Source organism: Oncorhynchus mykiss, chromosome 15, assembly GCF_013265735.2.
Source record: "Oncorhynchus mykiss isolate Arlee chromosome 15, USDA_OmykA_1.1, whole genome shotgun sequence".
NCBI lineage: Eukaryota > Metazoa > Chordata > Actinopteri > Salmoniformes > Salmonidae > Oncorhynchus > Oncorhynchus mykiss.
Window position 1 is genome coordinate 9,932,566 of NC_048579.1, and position 22,424 is coordinate 9,954,989.

The 22,424-nt window shown below is 44.1% G+C and overlaps 1 protein-coding gene across 3 annotated transcripts in view; it reads left to right on the forward strand.

Annotated features, from left to right (window-relative positions):
• Positions 1-22,424, forward strand: part of LOC110489566 (semaphorin-5A) — a 282,353-nt gene that overhangs the window by 61,467 nt on the left and 198,462 nt on the right. For all 3 annotated transcript variants that reach the window (XR_005036038.1, XM_036943684.1, XM_036943683.1), the window contains exon 2: positions 11,253-11,481. Coding sequence is in view for 2 of the 3 variants with exons in the window: in XM_036943684.1 (XP_036799579.1) it covers positions 11,316-11,481 (166 nt within the window). In the remaining variant the exon portion in view is untranslated. The remainder of the gene's footprint in view (positions 1-11,252; positions 11,482-22,424) is intronic.

The window sequence follows — 22,424 nt, forward strand, 5'->3', positions numbered from 1 at the left end:
GTGAGTAAAACATTTAAACGTGTTAACCCTCGCAAGGCTGCAGGCCCAGACGGCATCCCCAGCCGCGTCCTCAGAGCATGTGCAGACCAGCTGGCCAGTGTGTTTGCAGACATATTCAATCAATCATTAACCCAGTCTGCTGTTCCCACATGCTTCAAGAGGGCCGCCACCATTGTTCCTGTTCCCAAGGAAGCTAAGGTAACTGAGCCAAATGACTACCGCCCCGTAGCACTCACTTCCGTCATCATGAAGTGCTTTTAGAGACTAGTCAAGGACCATATCACCTCCATCCTACCTGACACCCTAGACCCACTCCAATTTGCTTACCTCCCCAATAGGTCCACAGACGATGCAATCGCAACCACACTGCACACTGCCCTAACCCTGGACAAGAGGAATACCTATGTGAGAATGCTGTTCATCGACTACAGCTCAGCATTTAACACCATAGTACCCTCCAAGCTTGTCATCAAGCTCGAGACCCTGGGTCTCGACCCCGGCCTATGCAACTGAGTACTGGACTTCCTGACGGGCCGCCCCCAGGTGGTGAGGGTAGATAACAACATCTCCACCCCGCTGATCCTCAACAATGGGGCCCCACAAGGGTGCGTTCTGAGCCCTCTCCTGTACTCCCTGTTCACCCACGACTGCGTGGCCATGCACTCCTCCAACTCAATCATCAAGTTTGCAGGATGGTAGTCCTACTACAGTGGTAGTCCGCCAACCCCTCTTTTACGCTACTGCTACTCTCTGTTCATCATATATGCATAGTCACTTTAACCATATCTACATGTACATACTACCTCAATCAGCCTGACTAACCGGCGCCTGTATTATAGCCTCGCTACTGTATGTAGCCTCGCTACTGTTATTCTTCACTGTCTTTTTACTGTTGTTTTATTTCTTTACCTACCTATTGTTCACCTAATACCTTTTTTGCACTGTTGGTTAGAGCCTGTAAGTGAGCATTTCACTGTAAGGTGAACTACACCTGTTGTATTTGGCGCACGTGACAAATAAACTTTGATTTGATGTTTAATTTATTATTAAATTCACTCCCTGTACTTGCTTCCTGACTCCTAGTGTACACGTGACAGATGTAATCATTGCGCGCTAGGAATCTGGGACCAAATACTAAACTTTTGACTCCTTTAAAACACATTTGTGAATTTGGATCAAGGTTTTTGGTCCAATAAAATAGGGGGGCTATGTACATAAAGTTCTGTAATATCTAAAAGGTTCACCATCTAAAAGGTTAATATGGATGAAAATACTAAATTAAAGCTGACAATCTGCTCTTTATATTCATTGTATCATGTTTTGGCTCTGGAGTACAGAGGCAAAACAACAACAGAATTGTACAGTATAATTGTTGCACTTCAGAGATACCATGCTGTCCTGTAAACACATACCACCAGCCTTCAGATATACCATTCTGTTCTGTAAATACATACCACCAACCTTCAGAGATACCATGCTGTACCATAAATACATACCACCAGCCTTCAGAGATACCATGCTGTCCTGTAAACACATACCACCAACCTTCAGAGATACCATTCTGTCTTGTAAACACATACCACCAACCTTCAGAGATACCATTCTGTCCTGTAAACACATACCACCAACCTTCAGAGATACCATGCTGTCCCGTAAACACATACCACCAACCTTCAGAGATACCATGCTGTCCTGTAAACACATACCACCAACCTTCAGAGATACCATGCTGTACCATAAATACATACCACCAACCTTCAGAGATACCATGCTGTCCTGTAAACACATACCACCGACCTTCAGAGATACCATAAATACATACCACCAACCTTCAGAGATACCATAAATACATACCACCGACCTTCAGAGATACCATGCTGTACCGTAAACACATACCACCAACCTTCAGAGATACCATGCTGTCCCGTAAACACATACCACCGACTTTGTGTGGCAATGAAGTATCTTGGATCTTTATCCACCTCACCATTGTACGAACTAGATCCCGGCTGTGCCTCACAAAAAGACAGTTTGAAATGCGGCAATTAAGATTTAAATTTTGATTACAATGTGCTTTTGCTGTTTTAACTGAAAATCCTGAAATCAGATTTACTCAAGATGCATACAAAAGCTGATAGGCCCAGTGTTATTATTTATATATATATAATTTGTATTCATTCGTGTTACCAGTACGGACCTATCCAAGGTCCCCATACCGAACTGTGTATCATTACACCCTTAGGGAAGAGGGAGTACAGGAGGGGACTAAGCACACACCACTGAGGGGCCCCCATGTTGAGGGTCAGCATGGCGGATGTGTTGCTCACCACCCTCACCATCTTGAGGTGGCCCGTCAGGAAGTCCAGGATCCAGATGCAGAATGAGGTGTTCAGTCCCAGGATCCTGAGCTTAGTGATGAGCTTGGAAGGCACTACGCTGAGCTGTAGCCAATCAACAGCATTCTCACATAGTACGTGTTCCACACGTCCAGGTGGGAGAGGGAAGTGTGGAGTGCAATAGAGATGTCATCATCTGTGTATCTGTTGGGGCTGTATGCAAATTGGGGTGGGTAACAGGGTGCCTGGGATAATGGTGTTGATGTGAGCCATGACCATCCTTTTATGACTACAGATGTGAGTGCTACAAGGCGATAGTCATTTACACAGCTTACCTTGGGCACAGGGATAATGGTGGTCTGCTTGAAACATGTAGGTTTTACAGACTCGGTCAGGGAGAGGTTGAAAATGTCAGTGAAGACACCCGCCAGCTGGTCAGCGCATGTCCCCTAATCTGTCTGGCCCTGTGACCTTGTGAATGTCATCCTGTTTAAAGGTCTTACTCACATCGGCTACGGAGAGCGTGATCACACAGTCGTCCGGAACAACTGGTGCTCTCATGCACGGTTCAGTGTTGTTAACCTCAAAGCGAGTATTGATGGCATTTAGCTCTTCTGGTAGGCTGCCGTCGCTGGGAAGCTCATGACTGGGTTTTCCTTTGTAATACGTGATAGTTTACAATCCCTTCCACATCCGATGAGCGTCAGAGCATAGAGTAGTAGGATATTATTGAGGATATTATATAGTCCTGTATTGAGTCTTTGCTGGTTTGATGGCTCGTCGGAGGTCGTAGTGAGATTTATTTTAAGCGTCCATATTAGTGTCCCGCTCCTTGAAAGCGTGTGTGTATTTGTGTGTACACACACACAGGCGCCGGAGGCTGAGAGCGATCGATAAAAATAACAGCAGGATTTGGGAATCTCTGGAGAGTTAGGGCAGGACACAGCGGAAATTGCTGGATATAATGCTGGGGACAGTGTGTGTGTGTGTGTGTGTGCGTGTGTGTGCGTGCGCATGCACATTTGTGTGCACACGTGCGTTCGTCAGTCTGTGTGTGCGCGTATGCGTACATCTGTGTGTGTGTCACAGATTTAAATTGGCTGTGGACAATCAACTCAGGGTTAGTCTAAGAGTCCTTCAGACCTTTGGACAGTTTAGTCTGTTACCACAGTGGGTGTGAGAGAGTTTGTGAGTTTGTGTTTGTATGAGATGGCTCTCATTTTTATTATTTTTATTACAGTGTTTTTATTTTGTATTTTGACCTTCAACCCCATCCTTCCAACAGCACCTCCACATCCAGGTGGTTCGTCACTCCTTCCTGTCCCCATCCATCTGTCCACAGCAGACAACACACACTGTAGAACGTTTCTGTTTTCAAACCTTCCACTCCAGAGAGCAAGCTACAAACCAAACAGATTGGAATCTCAGAGAGGTTTTCTGAAGGGGCTGCCACACAAACACACACACATATACACACAACCCCCCCCCGCCACACAAACACACACACATATACACACAACCCCTCCGCCACACAAACACACAAACACACACACATATACACACAACCCCCCCGCCACACAAACACACACACATATACACACAACCCCTCCGCCACACAAACACACAAACACACACACATATACACACAACCCCCCCGCCACACAAACACACACACATATACACACAACCCCTCCGCCACACAAACACACAAACACACACACATATACACACAACCCCTCCGCCACACAAACACACACACATATACACACAACCCCTCCGCCACACAAACACACAAACACACACACATATACACACAACCCCTCCGCCACACAAACACACACACACACACACACTGGAGAGCTGATGTATGGTATGTTGCTGCACTAATGTTTATTCTGCCGGAACACTGTTTGTGGAACAGATTTATTTTGCGTCGATCCTGAAAGTTAGTTGGATTTGTGATGGGAAATGTTCTATTTCACTGAGGGAAATATTAACACACACACAGTGTTCTGTCTGACTGAGGAGAAATATCAGTTTGGGATAAGGAGCTGGAGGCGGTGAAATGCATTATTATGGGACAAACAGTAAATGTTTACACAATGAAACCGACACACGCACCCTTACACACACACACTCTTACACAAACACCCTTACACACACACACTCTTACACAACCTTACACACTCTTACACAACCTTACACACTCTTACACACCCTTACACAAACTTACACGGGCAGCAGGTAGCCTAGTGGTTAGAGCATTGGGCCAGTAACTGAAAGGTTGCTGGATCGAATCCCCGAGCTGACAAGGTAAAAATCTGTCTTTCTGCCCCTGAACAAGGCAGTTGTTAACCCACTGTTCCTGGGCTGTCATTGTAAATAAGAATTTGTTCTTAACTGACTTGCCTAGTTAATACATGTTAAAAATTAAATGTGGCGATGTGGTCTAAGAGTAATATCATTATTTTTTCAGAAATGTAGAAAGAAACAATAAAAATACATAATTGAAGTGAAGAATAAGTGAAGAAATCAACAATCGCATTAGGCCTAAATGCGCAAACTAACAAATGATCAACAACACTTGCCAGGCTGACATCATTGTACATAAAAAAAATGTTTAAATAAGAAGGAAAACATGCCTTCTGTATCCCTGAAAATGTGCAAAATAACAGAAAGATTACTGAACTTCTGTCAAACAAAGCAATGTTATTTTACTTTGCTCCAATAGGTTTCTGGAGAGTAAGACAAGCCTATCTATCGACTCAGGCTTGAGGCATGCCCTGTGACATGTTACAATGTTCCCACATGTGCTGATGACCTTCTACGAAGGGGCAGTTGTAGCAGGAATGCATAAGTACTTCTTTGCAAGATTGCTCAGTCTTGGGAAGTTGGCCTCACGGAGCTTCCACCCCTCAAGTGTCTCGGGTCAAATCAAATTAAATCGAAATATATTGCCCAGCCCTCTTACACACAACTACATATATACCCTTACACACTTACACACACTTATACACACCCTTATTCAACCTTACACAACCTTACACACCCTTACACATCATTACACAGCCTTACACAACCTTACACACACTTACATTCTTGCACACTCTTGCACACCCTTACACACCCTTACACACCATTACACAACATGACACATCCTTACACACCATTGCACACCCTTACACACACACCCTTACACACACTTACACTCTTGCACACCCTTACACACACACCCGTACACAACCTTACACACACTTTCACACCCTTACACAACCTTACACACCATATTACACCCTTACACACACACCCTACACAACCTTACACACCATTACACACCCTTACACAACCTTACACACCTTTACACAACCTTACACACCCTTACACACCATAACACACCCTTACACACACCCTTGCACACCATTACACACCATTACACATCATTACACACCCTTACACATCATTACACATCATTACACACCCTTACACACCCTTACACACCATTACACATCATTACACACCCTTACACACCCATACACACCCTTACACATCATTACACACCATTACACACCCTTACACAACCTTACCCACCATTACACACCCCTACACAACCTTACACACACTTTCACATCCTTACACAACCTTACACACCATTACACACCTTTACACAACCTTACACACCCTTACACACCATAACACACCCTTACACACACACCCTTGCACACCCTTACACACACACCCTTGCACACCATTACACACCATTACACATCATTACACACCATTACACACCATTACACACCCTTGTACACCCTTACACACCATTACACATCATTACACATCATTACACACCCGTTCACACCCTTACACATCATTACACATCATTACACACCATTACACACCCTTACACACCATTACACACCATTACACACCCTTACACACCCTTACCCTTACACACACATGCCACCTGGATAAAGAATGCTGGGATATATGTTTGCACATCCCTGAATGCCTGTGTGTGTTTTCAGGTGTGTAAATAAGTGTGTGTGTGTTTTCAGGTGTGTAAATAAGTGTGTGTGTGTTTTCAGGTCATAAATATGTGTGTGTGTGTATTTTCAGGTGTATAAATAAGTGTGTGTGTGTTTTCAGGTGTGTAAAAAGTGTGTGTGTGTTTTCAGGTGTGTAAATACGTGTGCTTTGTGTTTTCAGGTGTGTAAATACGTGTGTGTGTTTTCAGGTGTGTAAATACGTGTGTGTGTTTTCAGGTGTGTAAATACCTGTGTGTGTGTGATCCCTGTTCCACCCCACGTACCAAGGTATAAGACATGGCGCTAAACCAAACACCTTTAGTCTAGTTTGACTGTGATCATAAACACCTTTCTAGTCTGACTGTGATCATCATCCTTCTGAAACGGATCAACATTTATTGAGACCCTCTCCTCATAACAGAATCCTATTGGAGAGAACTGTAATACATACTGCTGAATCAGTGGCTTTGGTGTTGATCGTTGAGTTAACAGACTCACTGGGTTGAGTCCCAATACCCACACTTGTCTTCTAAATACTAGGCTTTTAGGGTATGTGTATATTCAACTTTTTACAGAATACCATGGGGAAATTTAAAAAATGGAGGATGCTTTAAATAAATGCCAGAATGGCATACTCATTTCAGCTTTTCATCAAGTATAATTTTCTGCACACTACTGAGGAAGAGAATCGTCTTTTCACACTCACGTGTGTTTGACAACGGCTGATAACCAGAATAGAAACCAATGGCGGGATACATGCGTGATTACGCGTTAGATGACACCTTTTCAGTTTGGATGCGTAGTAGAGTGATATTTGGTGCTTACTACATATGTTATTACTAAACAGTACGTACTAAATAGCACGTAATATGATTAGTACACAGGATGTAGTTTTAGGAAGTAGCAGGAGGACTACAAATCCCTGCATGCTACTGCATGTCAGCCACTGACTCACACTTCACACCTGAAACAGAGTTCATATAGTTACTGACAGACAACTGACCAAACGACTGTCAAAGCACTCGCACACGCACACACACACACACATTTCAGTCTTCTCTTGTTAGTTTTCCTCTAAAGTAAAGTCTGGAGTTGTTTTACTGTGTGTGTGTGTGTGTGTGTGTGTGTGTGTGTGTGTGTTGACCACAAAGCCAAAGTAAATTTGAGAAGCTATTCATGAACGATGTAATATATCTGCTATAGATTGTAGTCCAGACTTAATCAATATGCAAGACACCCAGATCTGAATCCTTATGGGTCTCACAAAGACCTCCCACGCTGTAGAATAGTGTATTTCCATGTTTTTTTTGTTGTTCACCCTGCATTCAATTATGACATTCAATGACCTTCAGTTCCATAACATTTACCTTGTCAAAACGTACATGTTTAGAAATGAAGAATGATTTATCTGCACGGCATATTGTTTTGGCCTCTGAGAGTTGACAACAGCATTCATCTCCATAACCTTCGGTAGCTGTCTGCGTATTGCAATTGAGATAAATAGTATATTAATCCTAATACAGTCATTTTGTCTGGCTGTAGGAATGTGGGGTGAAACCCTTGCCTGGCTACCCAGAATCCTTACTCAGGCCAAATGCTAGGACACGCCCACGGACGTTTGTTTCTTCTCCACGTTGAGTCTGGATTTCCCGAACCCTTCAACAAACGCGAACACATTTGTGGTGCTCTGATTGGTCCAGAAACGGTTGGGTTGTTCCAGGGACAGAACACATGTCGGTAAAGCGAACGTTTGAAAATTTGCCATTGGCTGATTGGTTAGACATGATCCAATCGCTGATGACTTTATTGAGTCCCATGCCCCTCGTGCGAATGATGAAAAAAATAAGTGTGAGTCATCAGGTTAGTTAAACCATAGTATTTATGTTCTGCAGTGTAAATACAGGACCTGACTTGTAGGTTAGTCTTTTAGGGGTGGTTCTCTGTGTGGTCTCTAATGCAGTGGTGCTTGGGAACTATTAGATGCTGCCATTGAAAAACAGTGTATGAATAATGTTTTTTTTGTTTGTGACAGAGGTAAAGAAGGAGTTTACCCAATCACCCTTGATATATATGATTTAGACTGGGTTGTATTACTGTAACAGTTAAGGACTGGGTTGTATTACTGTAACAGTTAAGGACTGGGTTGTATTACTGTAACAGTTTAAGGACTGGGTTGTATTACTGTAACAGTTAAAGGACTGGGTTGTATTACTGTAACAGTTAAGGACTGGGTTGTATTACTGTAACAGGTTAAGGACTGGGTTGTATTACTGTAACAGTTAAAGGACTGGGTTGTATTACTGTAACAGTTAAGGACTGGGTTGTATTACTGTAACAGTTTAAGGACTGGGTTGTATTACTGTAACAGTTAAGGACTGGGTTGTATTACTGTAACAGTTAAAGGACTGGGTTGTATTACTGTAACAGTTAAGGACTGGGTTGTATTACTGTAACAGTTAAGGACTGGGTTGTATTACTGTAACAGTTAAGGACTGGGTTGTATTACTGTAACAGTTAAGGACTGGGTTGTATTACTGTAACAGTTAAGGACTGGGTTGTATTACTGTAACAGTTAAGGACTGGGTTGTATTACTGTAACAGGTTAAGGACTGGGTTGTATTACTGTAACAGGTTAAGGACTGGGTTGTATTACTGTAACAGTTAAGGACTGGGTTGTATTACTGTAACAGTTAAGGACTGGGTTGTATTACTGTAACAGGTTAAGGACTGGGTTGTATTACTGTAACAGGTTAAGGACTGGGTTGTATTACTGTAACAGTTAAAGGACTGGGTTGTATTACTGTAACAGTTAAGGACTGGGTTGTATTACTGTAACAGTTAAAGGACTGGGTTGTATTACTGTAACAGTTAAAGGACTGGGTTGTATTACTGTAACAGTTAAGGACTGGGTTGTATTACTGTAACAGTTTAAGGACTGGGTTGTATTACTGTAACAGTTAAGGACTGGGTTGTGTTACTGTAACAGTTAAGGACTGGGTTGTATTACTGTAACAGGTTAAGGACTGGGTTGTATTACTGTAACAGGTTAAGGACTGGGTTGTATTACTGTAACAGTTAAAGGACTGGGTTGTGTTACTGTAACAGTTTAAGGACTGGGTTGTATTACTGTAACAGTTTACAGGTGTGCGCCCAGGACACCTGACAGATAACATGTCATGTCTCCACCTATCAGATAGCATCAGACATGTCTCCACCTATCAGATAACATCAGACATGTCTCCACCTATCAGATAGCATCAGACATGTCTCCACCTATCAGATAGCATCAGACATGTCTCCACCTATCAGATAGCATCAGACATGTCTCCACCTATCAGACGTCTCCACCTATCAGATAACATCAGCACTCCGTCAGCCCAGGACATCTGGCATGGAATCTCTCAGTCATTCAATGTAATGTCTATGACGTTACTGTCTGTGGCGTGTTGGTGTGTGCGCCGACATTATCAATACAGGCAGAACCTTGAGATAATTGTCTGCAGGTTTGCTGCTGTCTTTGACTGTTTATGAGAAGTGACATTCAGATTGTCAGAAAATGAGAAAAACATCACTCTAGAAAAATGCTGTAATGGGTAAATATTATTAAAGTATACATTTCCTGAAGGTTTCTGCTATAATAGGTAACCTTCCCTTTCGAGACATGACATGTAGACTGTCAGAGACTGTTTGAATAGGCTGTCAAAAGGGTAAGAAAACTTAACCAAAGAAAACATACATCTGGACAGTTATAGTATATAGAGATGAGGAAATATTCCTTCTAAAGGACAGACAAGCTAAAAGCCATGTGGATATACTTTCTACAGAGTGGGGGAGGAAAGAATAGCGAAAGATGGAATGGTCTTGACTGGCAATGTTTGACAGGTGCTTTACATTAGAAAGTCACTAGTGCATTCCACCTTTAAACTTTCTTTCAAAATATACTCTATGTGAAGCCAAGGCCGTAGAGTTCGAATAGGAATCTGTAAACAGATCAATTTGGAGCAGAATGTCAATGTGTTTTTATCGTCTCCATGTTTAAAAGGGGCCCCATGAGGAGTAGTGCCCCCCCCCACACATACACATATATATATATATATACACTACATGAGCAAAAGTATGTGGACACCTGCTTGTCGAACATCTCATTCCAAAATCAAGGGTATTAATATGGAGTTGGTCCCCCCCCCCCATTGCTGCTATAACAGTGCTAGAGCCGTGACTACAGACCTGGGTTTGACGAACTGACTTGTTGGAAACATGGCATCCTATGACGGTGCCACATTGAAAGTCACTTAGCTGTTCCGTAAGGCCATTCAAATGACAATGTTTGTCTGTGGAGATTGCATGGCTGTGCGCTCGATGTTATACACTTGTCAGTAACTGCTGTGGCTGAAATAGCCGAATCCACTCATTTGAAAGGGTGTCCACATACATGTAGTGTACATGCTGACCCTGGTTTGATTCATGTGTTAGGCCGGAGTCAGAAGTTACAGGTCAGGGGTCATCAGTGTGAATGTGAGGACGAGCTGCCTCAACTCAGCATGAGTCTGACACTAGAAACCTCTGTCTCTGTCACTGGCTCCCCCTCTCTCCTCTTTACTTTCTCGCTCTGTCTTCACTTTGTCTAACGTTCCCCGGCTCTCTGTGTTTCTTCATCACTCTAGTGTTTCTTCCTCACTCTAGTGTTTCTTCCTCAATCTATCATGTTTTATCAAGAGCTCCAGTTCTTCCCAGCTGTAAATCACTGCTCCATCTTTCTCTCTGCCTCATGCAAACTAAAGGAAATGTCTCTCTCTCTCTCTCTCTCTCTCGCTCTCTCTCTCTCTCTCTCTCTCTCTCTCTCTCTCTCTCTCGCTCTCTCTCTCTCTCTCTCTCTCTCTCTCTCTCTCTACAGGTGTGTCTCTCCGATGCGATTGGCTCACGGCCCGACAGGAAGTGAGCGACACCCCACCTCCCCATGGCTCCGCCTTCGGCGGGCCGCTCCTCCCTTGCCCAGCATGTTGTGCTGCTTGTGCAGTGCATTCTAGTCCTGCAAGCTGGGGGCGTGGTCTGCAGGAAAGGGCCGGTGCTGCTGCCTGAGTCGCCCTGTCACCGGGCTGAACACCCTCTTATCTCACACACAGGTAGGTCACACACACATTCATGCCCTCTCCACACAGTTGTGTTTCTGTCCTTCGCAGTCACCCGCCGTGGAAATTCCCGTAATCTAATCACACTTTTCACATTTCCTGCATTAAAAAAAATATTGTCTGGAGCAGTTTAGCCATAAATAATATTATAAAACTTCATCAGACGACCACCAATAACATAACAGCCAAATGCTACTGCACCCATTCCATCCCAGCAGAGATTGATTCAGCTAATCATACAGCTCTCTGTCTGGGGTGTAATTGAGCAAAAGGACAAGGTCATCATGCACGCACACGCACACGCACACGCACACGCACACGCACACACACACACACACACACACACACACACACGCGCACACACACGCACACACGCGCACAGACGCACACAGACGCACACACACACACACACACTCACACACACACACACACGCACACACGCACAGACGCACACACACACACACACACACACACACACACACACACACACACACACACACACACACACACACTGCACTTCTCCTGTCAGCTCATGGGTAGTTGGGCTACCTCTCGGCACTCAGAGTCTATTGAGCGTGATGACGCTGACTAACAGTCTGGCTAATCTGATCTACCGTCCTCTGTGCTGGTTGACCTCAGGCGACCATGCTGGAGCCCATCCATGAGGTATCGGGAAAGTTGTTATAGCACTGACGTTTTAACTACAGTATACTTAATTGCGCGTGCGTGTAATTACCTAATATTCCAGTACGGTTCATTAACTCAGTGCCTGCTTCAGTGGTGTTAATAATGTAGTGGCATTAATAAAGTATGGAGACATTTTGGTTACTCATCAGACTTGATGTATCACAACCGGCCGTGATTGGGAGTCCCATAGGGCGGTGCACAATTACCCCAATCCGGGTATCATTGTCATTGGGCAGTATCATTAGACTATTTTGTTGGGCAGTATCATTGTGCAGTATCATAGGGCAGTATCATTGGGCAGAATTATTGGGCAGTATTATTGGGAAGTATTATTGGGAAGTATCTAGTATCATTGGGCGGTATCATTGAGCAGTATTATTGGGCAGAATTATTGGGCAGTATTATTGGGCAGAATTATTGGGCAGTATTATTGGGAAGTATCTAGTGTCAATGAGCAGTATCATAGGGCAGTATCTATCATTGGGCAGAATTATTGGGCAGAATTATTGGGCAGTATTATTGGGCAGTATTATTGGGAAGTATCTAGTATCATTGGGTGGTATCATTGAGCAGTATCTTTGGGCAGCATCATTTGTCAGTATCTAGTATCATTGGGCGGTATTATTGGGCGGTATCACTGGGCAGTATCACTGGGCAGTATCAAGTATCATTGGGCAGTATCAAGTATCACTGGACAGTATCACTGGGCAGTGTCTAGAAACATTGGGCAGTATCAAGTTTCACTGGGCAGTATCACTGGGCAGTATTATTGGGCAGTATTATTGGGAAGTATCTAGTATCATTGGGCGGTATTATTGGGCAGTATTATTGGGAAGTATCTAGTATTATTGGGCAGTATTATTGGGCAGTATTATTGGGAAGTATCTAGTATCATTGAGCAGTATCATTGGGCATTATTATTGAGCAGTATCATTGGGCAGTATCAAGTATCATTGGGCAGTATCACTGGGCAGTATCAAGTATCATTGGGCAGTATCACTGGGCAGTATCAAGTATCATTGGGAAGTATCACTGGGCAGTATCAAGTATCATTGGGCAGTATCACTGGGCAGTGTCTAAACTCAGGGAAAAAAATAAACGTCCCTTTTTCAGGACCCTGTTTTAAAGATAATTAGTAAAAATCCAAATAACTTCACACATCTTCATTGTAAAGGGTTTAAACACTGTTTCCCATGCATGTTCAATGAACCATAAACAATTAATGAACATGCACCTGTGGAACGGTCATTAAGACACTAACAGATTACAGACGGTAGTCAATTTAGGTCACAGTTATGAAAACGTACGACACTAAAGAGGCTTTTCTACTGACTCTGAAAAACACTAAAAGAAAGATGCCCAGGGACCCTGCTCATCTGCGTGAATGTGCCTTAGGCATGCTGCAAGGAGGCATGAGGACTGCAGATGTGACCAGGGCAATACATTGCAATGTCCGTCATGTGAGACGCCTAATACAGCGCTACAGGGAGACAGGACGGACAGCTGATCATCCTCGAGAGTGGCAGACCATGTGTAACACCTGCACATCCGAACATCACACCTGTGGGACAGGTACAGGATGGAAGCACAATCCGTCCATCAGTGCTTAGACTGTCCGCAATAGGCTGAGAGAGGCTCGACTGAGGGCTTGTAGGCCAGGTCCTCACCAGACATCACCGGCAACAATGTTGCCTATGGGCACAATCCCACCGTCGCTGGACCAGACAGGACTGGCAAAAAGTGCTCTTCACTGACGAGTCACGGTTTTGTCTCACCAGGGGTGATGGTGGGATTCGCATTTATCGTCGAAGGAATGAGCATTACACCAAGGCCTGTACTTTGGAGCGGGATCGATTTGGAGGTGGAGGGTCCGTCATTGTCTGGGGTGGTGTGTCACAGCATCATCGGACTGAGCTTGATGTCATTTCAGGCAATCTCAACGCTGTGCGTTACAGAGAAGACATCCTCCTCCCTTATGTGATACCCTTCCTGCCGTCTCATCCTGACATGACTCCCCAGCATGACAATGCCACCAGCCATACTACTCATTCTCTGCGTGATTTCCTGCAAGACAGGAATGTCAGTGTTCTGCCATGGCCAGCGAAGAAGCCGGATCTCAATCTCATTGAACACGTCTGGGACCTGTTGGATTGGAGGGTGAGGGCTTGGGCCATTCCCCCCATAAATGTCCGGGAACTTGCAGGTGCCTTGGTGGAAGAGTGGGGTAACATCTCACAGCAAGAACTGGCAAATCTGGTGCAGTCCATGAGAAGAAGATGCATTGCAGTACTTAATGTAGCTGGTGGCCACACCAGATACTGACTGTTACTTTTGATTTTGATCCCCCCCTTTGTTCAGGGACACATTGTTCCATTTCTGTTAGTCACATGTCTGTGGAACTTGTTCAGTTTAAGTCTCAGTTGTTGAATCTTGTTATGTTCATACAAATATTTACACATGTTAAGTTTGCTGAAAATAAACGCAGTTGACAGTGAGAGGACGTTTCTTTTTTTAGTTTTGTAACATTGGGCAATATCACTTGGCAGAATCTAGTATTATTGGGCAGTATCACTGGGCAGTATCTAATAACATTTGGTTGCTCAGAGCCTCTACTGTTCTGCTTGGCCCTGAAGTGTCTCTGGGTTGCTCAGAGCAGGGAGCGCCACTCTAACAAACATGAAAGACTTAACCCAAAAGGGTGGTGGCTTTCATTTTGCTCAGCCAAACTAACTGCCACTGTACAGCAACACTCCCTGGTGATATTTTTAAATATCTGAATTGTATACGTTGTCCCTTCCTTTGATTGTAGTTTTATTTTCAAAGAAAAGCATTTTTTAGATGAGAAGGATTTGAAACCGGACAGCTCAAAACTGACGGACAGAATTTAGAACTTCGAACTAATTATAGAACTTCTGATTCTGCAATGAACCTGAAAAATGAAGTCAGACTTAACAGAAGTCAATCCTTCATCTGAGAAGACGTTCTAAGCACAGTTCATTCAGATTGTTACAGTTAGTCAGCAGCCCTAACCCAGCAGCCCTAACCCAGCAGCCCTAACTCAGCAGCCCTAACCCAGCAGCCCTAACCCAGCAGCCCTAACTCAGCAGCCCTAACCCAGCAGCCCTAACCCAGCAGCCCTAACCTAGAGACATATGTGACTGACCGGCTCCATTCGGTCTTGTGTTCAACATTTTAAAATTGTTATTTTTTTTTACATTGGATAAAGTAGAGAAAGTGGTATATCATACACCACAGTGGAGGAACAATGGGTGCTTCGAAAGTTGATAAACTTTTGTGAAAATGGGCATGGAATGTTTTTCTTCTTTGTCTACATCCATTCAGCATCGTTCACACCCTCTTAAACTAACTAAAAGTGTGGGTAAACTCTAGAGCGTTGTCCGTTTGTCTAATTGTCTGAGTCGGACAATCTGTCCGTTTGTCAGATTGTCCGACTCAGAGAGTCGGTGAAAAGTGAAAATGACTTTCTGACTCAATTTGAAACCTGTCATATAGCTAGCTAGACTATTTTACCCTGTGCGTCACGGATGCCATGGTTACACTTAGTTTGAAGAGGTGTTTTTTCCATCTCCTTAGCTATCTTCCTTGGCTATCTTCCTTGGCTATCTTCCTTGGCTATCTTCCTTGGCATGTACAGCCCACTCATTATCTCAACCAAACATGGCTAGTGGGAAGGTTGCTTACTTTTTCTGTGGCTAAACCAACTAGGCTTATAATTTAACAATTTTATTTGTATTACAGGTGGCATACAATGTTGTTATTGATGCACATGAAAGTGAATATGTTCTAGAAGGCATTTCTGCCAAAAAAACACATTTTGTTTAGGTTTAGGTTCAAATGGCTCTACTGCGCAACATATGCCTAATTTCCTGAAACAAGGCACATATTATTAAGTCTGTGGGACCCATTTTCAATGTTTACTAAAAATAAAAATTATACAATTAATATTTTTTTTCTCCTGAGACTCATTGGCCTTGGCTCATTTTCTGTGAATAACATGTAAAATAACACATTTCCATTGAGGGCCCACTGTGCACCCCCTACACATTTATTTGACATATGTGGTGTTCGGTTCCGCTGGAAAAAGTGTGGGAAAGTGTGTGTGTAGGTGAAAGCAAGTAAAAATGAAACAAGAAGGTTTGCTTTGTGCCTTCACTCTGTCTTCCTCCTCCCTGGGCCTGCTGTGTTTTAAAAACCCAAGTGTACTAATCTTAATTTTTTAACATTTCTCACAGAATAACACATCGTTAGAGAGTTACAGTGTGTGTGTTTGTGTGTGAGTGTTGGTTGAGTGTTGGTTGGTTGGTTCTTCTATCCTTGTGGAGACCTAACATCCCCCAAAGTCCCCACAAGGATAGTAAAATAAGGAACATTCTCCCTTTATGGGGACATTTCCACACATCCCCATGAGGACAAAGGTTATTTTAAGCTTTGGGGTTAGTTTTAGGGTTAGAATTAGGGTAAGTGATATATTTCGGTTTAGGGTTAGGAGTTAGGTTTGGGTTAGGGTTACGGGTTATGGTTAGAGTGAAGGTTAGTTAGTGTTAGGGGTTAGGGTTACGGTTTAGGGTTAGGGTTAGGGTTAGGTTTAGGCTTAGGCTTAGGCTTAGGCTTAGGCTTAGGCTTAGGCTTAGGCTTAGGCTTAGGTTTAGGGTTAGGCTTAGGCTTAGGTTTAGGGTTAGGCTTAGGCTTAGGGTTAGGGTTAGGGTTAGGGGTTAGGTTTAGGCTTAGGCTTAGGGTTAGGTTTAGGCTTAGGCTTAGGCTTAGGCTTAGGGGTTAGGTTTAGGCTTAGGGTTAGGCTTAGGCTTAGGCTTAGGCTTAGGGGTTAGGTTTAGGGTTAGGGAGTATCTTGAAGAGAACATAAACAAATATCCACATCAGGTTCATTACAACTATCTGTTACATCACCGATTGCAGACCAAGACGGTTTAATTGGTCCATGGCAAATAGTTTTTTTACAGCCCACTGCGTGTCCGACTGGCTACATTCTTAAGCATCAATGCATTCTCTTTATGACCACACTACTCACAATGTGGCATTTTAATACCCAACGCAGGAAATTAAAGTCCACGTAGCTTTTACTTTGTGTACTACACCTCTCTCATTGGTCCCTGTAGTAACTTTTACTTTGTGTACTACACCTCTCTCATTGGTCCCTGTAGTAACTTTTACTTTGTGTACTACACCTCTCTCATTGGTCCCTGTAGTAACTTTTACTTTGTGTACTACACCTCTCTCATTGGTCCCTGTAGTAACTTTTACTTTGTGTACTACACCTCTCTCATTGGTCCCTGTAGTAACTTTTACTTTGTGTACTACACCTCTCTCATTGGTCCCTGTAGTAACTTTTACTTTGTGTACTACACCTCTCTCATTGGTCCCTGTAGTAACTTTTACTTTGTGTACTACACCTCTCTCATTGGTCCCTGTAGTAACTTTTACTTTGTGTACTACACCTCTCTCATTGGTCCCTGTAGTAACTTTTACTTTGTGTACTACACCTCTCTCATTGGTCCCTGTAGTAACTTTTACTTTGTGTACTACACCTCTCTCATTGGTCCCTGTAGTAACTTTTACTTTGTGTACTACACCTCTCTCATTGGTCCCTGTAGTAACTTTTACTTTGTGTACTACACCTCTCTCATTGGTCCCTGTAGTAACTTTTACTTTGTGTACTACACCTCTCTCATTGGTCCCTGTAGTAACTCCCCTTCATGTGTTTTTCTTTAAATCTTCAAGCTGCACTTATGTCACTTATTGGGCGACCCGACCAAATTTCACATAAAAACGTGAGTTATAGATGTGTCTTTCTCATTGAAAGCAAGTGTAAGCAGTGGCAGAGCTGTTCTATGTGCGTTATTTCTATGCTTCCCATTAATTTTTTTTTGTGTGTCTTTTACCATTCGGTTTTGTACACCAGCTTCAAACAGCTGAAAATACAATATGTTTTACTATGTAAAATATATTTCACAGCGGTTTAGGTAGTACACAGATTATGCTTGCCTCCTTTGTCACATAAACTGAAATTAGGTGAACTATTAGAATTTTATCAAACAGGAAATGGCGGAGAGATTTCTGCATCTTGGGGCGGCAGGGTAGCCTAGTGGTTAGGGCGTTGGACTAGTAACCGGAAGGTTGCAAGTTCAAACCCCCAAGCTGACAAGGTACAAATCTGTCGTTCTGCCCCCACTGTTCCTAGGCCGTCATTGAAAATAAGAATTTGTTCTTAACTGACTAGCCTAGTTAAATAATGGTAAAAAAAAAAAAACTTTAAGTGACACACAGAGGACATTATGTCATCTTGTGAAATGTTCCCTTTTTTCTTCCCTGAAAGGGTTTCGCTGTAAAGTGCATGTTGTATTGAAATATTTTATTGCACACTTATTTTCGGCAATATAGTGGTTTCTCTGGTTTGATTCGCCCTCTGACCTCCGACCTGAGGCTCAGCTCCACTGGCATTTGAGACCCAGGAAAATATGCTTGTTTTGACTTCCTAAAATAACACTTCAGGGTAAACCCTGCAAGGACACAGAGGGTTCCAGCAGTTCTGGTCAACACGGACCTCTGTGTTTATATTCTTACTGAATCAAGGACCAGGAGTTTGCCCTGATCATGAAATGTGGTGAGGAAAACCTCCTGTTCCTAATAATATATTATCGCTAATGGTCTGACCACACGACCTCACCTCCAGGTTGGTTAACCTGAACCTAATTTTAACCGTTTTCATTCTGACATTGAACAGGTGTTTATTTTAACTTCATATCAAGGTTTTAATCTCAATACAACTTCACAAAATAATTGCTGTTTCATATTTTCATTTTACCAAATCAAAAACACCCTACTTTCTCCAGTTGGACACGTCTTGACAGCCTGCATTTATGTGTAATATATATGCACTCAATTTAAACCCTCCATTACCCCCATGTTTACTCCTAGAGAGTAAAGGTATTCTAGTCCCAGTCGGTTCCACATGTCTATTGTGTCAGGTCAGGTTGTTCTTTATACAGTTTGAGCTCTCTGAGACTGGAGACTACCCTCGTCTCTGGAGTTGGGAGGGGGGGGGTTATATTTGGATAGTCTGTCATTTTTGTCATAGTGTGTCAACCGCTCTGTGTCTGAACCCGGAACAACAAACCAGGAAAGAGTGACGGAGAAGGGAAAAAGGCAAAGGGGGATAGAAATGGGGAGGAGGGAAAGGGGGATAGAAGTAGGGAGGAGGGAAAGGGGGATAAAAGTGGGAGGGGAGAGGGGGATAGAAGTGGGGAGGAGGGTAGAAGTAGGGAGGAGGGGAAAGGGGGTTGGAAGTGGGGAGGAGGGGAAATGGGGATAGAAGTGGGGAGGAGGGAAAGCGGGATAGAAGTGGGGAGGAGGGGAAAGGGGGATAGAAGTGGGGAGGAGGGGAAAGGGGGATAGAAGTTGGGAGGAGGGGAAAGGGGGATAGAAGTGGGGAGGAGGGTAGAAGTAGGGAGGAGGGGAAATGGGGATTGAAGTGGGGAGGAGGGGAAAGGGGGATAGAGGTGGGAGGAGGGGAAATGGGGATAGAGGTGGGAGGAGGGGAAAGGGGGATCGAAGTGGGGAGGAGGGGAAAGGGGGATAGAAGTGGGGAGGAGGGGAAAGGGGGATAGAAGTGGGGAGGAGGGGAAAGGGGGATCGAGGTGGGAGGAGGGGAAAGGGGGATAGAAGTGGGGAGGAGGGGAAAGGGGGATAGAGGTGGGAGGAGGGGAAATGGGGATTGAAGTGGGGAGGAGGGGAAAGGGGGATAGAAGTGGGGAGGAGGGGAAAGGGGGATAGAAGTGGGGAGGAGGGGAAAGGGGGATAGAAGTGGGGAGGAGGGGAAAGGGGGATAGAGGTGGGAGGAGGGGAAAGGGGGATAGAAGTGGGGAGGAGGGGAAAGGGGGATAGAAGTGGGGAGGAGGGGAAAGGGGGATAGAAGTGGGGAGGAGGGGAAAGGGGGATAGAAGTGGGGAGGAGGGGAAAGGGGGATAGAAGTGGGGAGGAGGGGAAAGGGGGATAGAGGTGGGAGGAGGGGAAAGGGGGATAGAAGTGGGGAGGAGGGGAAAGGGGGGTAGAAGTAGGGAGGAGGGGAAATGGGGATTGAAGTGGGGAGGAGGGGAAAGGGGGATAGAGGTGGGAGGAGGGGAAATGGGGATTGAAGTGGGGAGGAGGGGAAAGGGGGATAGAAGTGGGGAGGAGGGGAAAGGGGGATAGAGGTGGGAGGAGGGGAAATGGGGATTGAAGTGGGGAGGAGGGGAAAGGGGGATAGAAGTGGAGAGGAGAGGAAAGGGGGATGTCTATTGAAGACGTTTTATAAATCCTCTTGGTTCCTTTTTATAAAGGACAAGGTCAGGGTTCATTTGGGGTTCATATCGTGTTCCTACCGAAATTAAAGCTATTGCTTCTTCACTAGAGCCCTACAAAACACCAACGTCATATTAAGTTAAAGCCATGAGGTAATCCACCAAATCACTCAAAGTGATTCTACCGAGAACACTCAGTTTTATATAGATCCTACCAGTGTTCTACTTAGCTTTAAGTAGTTATATCGTTCAGTGTTTTACAACTTCTCAGTATTCTAACAGTGTTCTACCCATACCCCTCTCTCAACCCAAACAAAACTAATAAATAATGTCCTGTCATCATCTAACATTAGACGTTTGTTTCTCATTAGATCTCATATCCCAGGGTAAATACATCAGCTCTGGCTTATGAGTGTGTATGAGCCCTTCGTCTCGTCTTGAAACATAAATCCTCAGTTGTGAATGTTGTATTCTCCTTCCCTCTCCCCTCTGAGGGACCTGAGTGGGGATATACCCTGGTGGGACCACAGCTGATTTATGGGGGAAACGCTGGGTAACTGAAGCCTTGGTTTCCCTCGAGGGTGTCGCTGCCACATTTGTATGCTCCAGAGCTTCCCCACCATATAAATAATGAGCCTGCCGGCTGCACCAGAGGCGCATCCCAAACTCCCGCCCCCCTGTAGAATTAGAGCGGAACCTGCCATCACCCGCAGCCGAATCTCAGGGCGGAAGTTGTTGTGATCTCTCTCTCCGAGGCTTATTTCACCAAGGCTAATGAAAATGTATTAACTCTGCGTCTGCGAGTTTAACGATTCCCCCTCCCAGTTTAACTTGATCTTATTCTCATTAATACGCAGAACCTCTGAGGAATGGAAGAAGAGAGAAACAGCTTTATCAACAGTGATTCCATCCTGTTAGGTGATGTTGATGTGCTATGTTAGTGCTCTATGCTCCTACAGATTGACAAAGAGGTTGATTCAGCGCTGTGTTTTTTAGTACGTAGCTACTAGCAGTGACTCGGGCAGGCGGTCAGTAAGTCCCTGTTGTATCGGGCTGAAAGCCGCAGCTTGACCGAAAGAAACAGCTGGTTGGTGGTTTGATGCAGTTGAGGTTAGGCTGTTAGTTTCAGGTGTTTTGCATTTTTTTGACAGATAACGAATTTTGACTCCAACCGAAGCTGTACTCCATCAATGTCTACAGGTCTACAGTAGAAGCTCTCTGAAAGTTCAGATAACGTACAGGTATGGTATACACAAATCAGGATTTAACATAATATCAGCAACAGTAAATGGTTTAACTCTCTACCACGAAAAGTGTTTTGAAATCCCAGAGCCACAGTAAAACCAGCAATAAATATAACAAACAAATATTACTGGCAGTTTCAGACAAGATTTATTAGAGTACAATATTGTCAAGTATCAGGATTATGAGAATACAATATTGTGAGAGCAGATTATCCAATCCCCAATGCTTACATTAACTATTAGGGGAATGGACAATATCTGACCCTAGATCAGGCCTTAGGGTAACCTTCCTCTTAGGCCATTACTATTCACTCACTACCTATCAGGTTTCAGGGCTGTATGGAGCTGACCGGCAATCCGACAGGGATCTATGATTCTACTCGTCAAGGGTTAATGGATCGGGCGCCATGGAGACAGACATGTTGAGGGTGATCTGGGGTTTGACGTATTCATTTAGTTAATCACTAATGCATACTGTATATGGTGTGTGTGAGGGGTGAGGGTGAGGTTCTGTGTGTGTGTGTGTGTGTGTGTGTGTACTGTACTGTACTGTGCTGTGCTGTGCTGTACTTTACTGTACTGTACTGTGCTGTGCTGTGCTGTACCGTACTGTGGGGGAATCTATCTCTGGGGTCAGGGGCAAAGGTTTGACAACTATGAGATGCATCGGTCTCAGATTCACTTTAGAAGG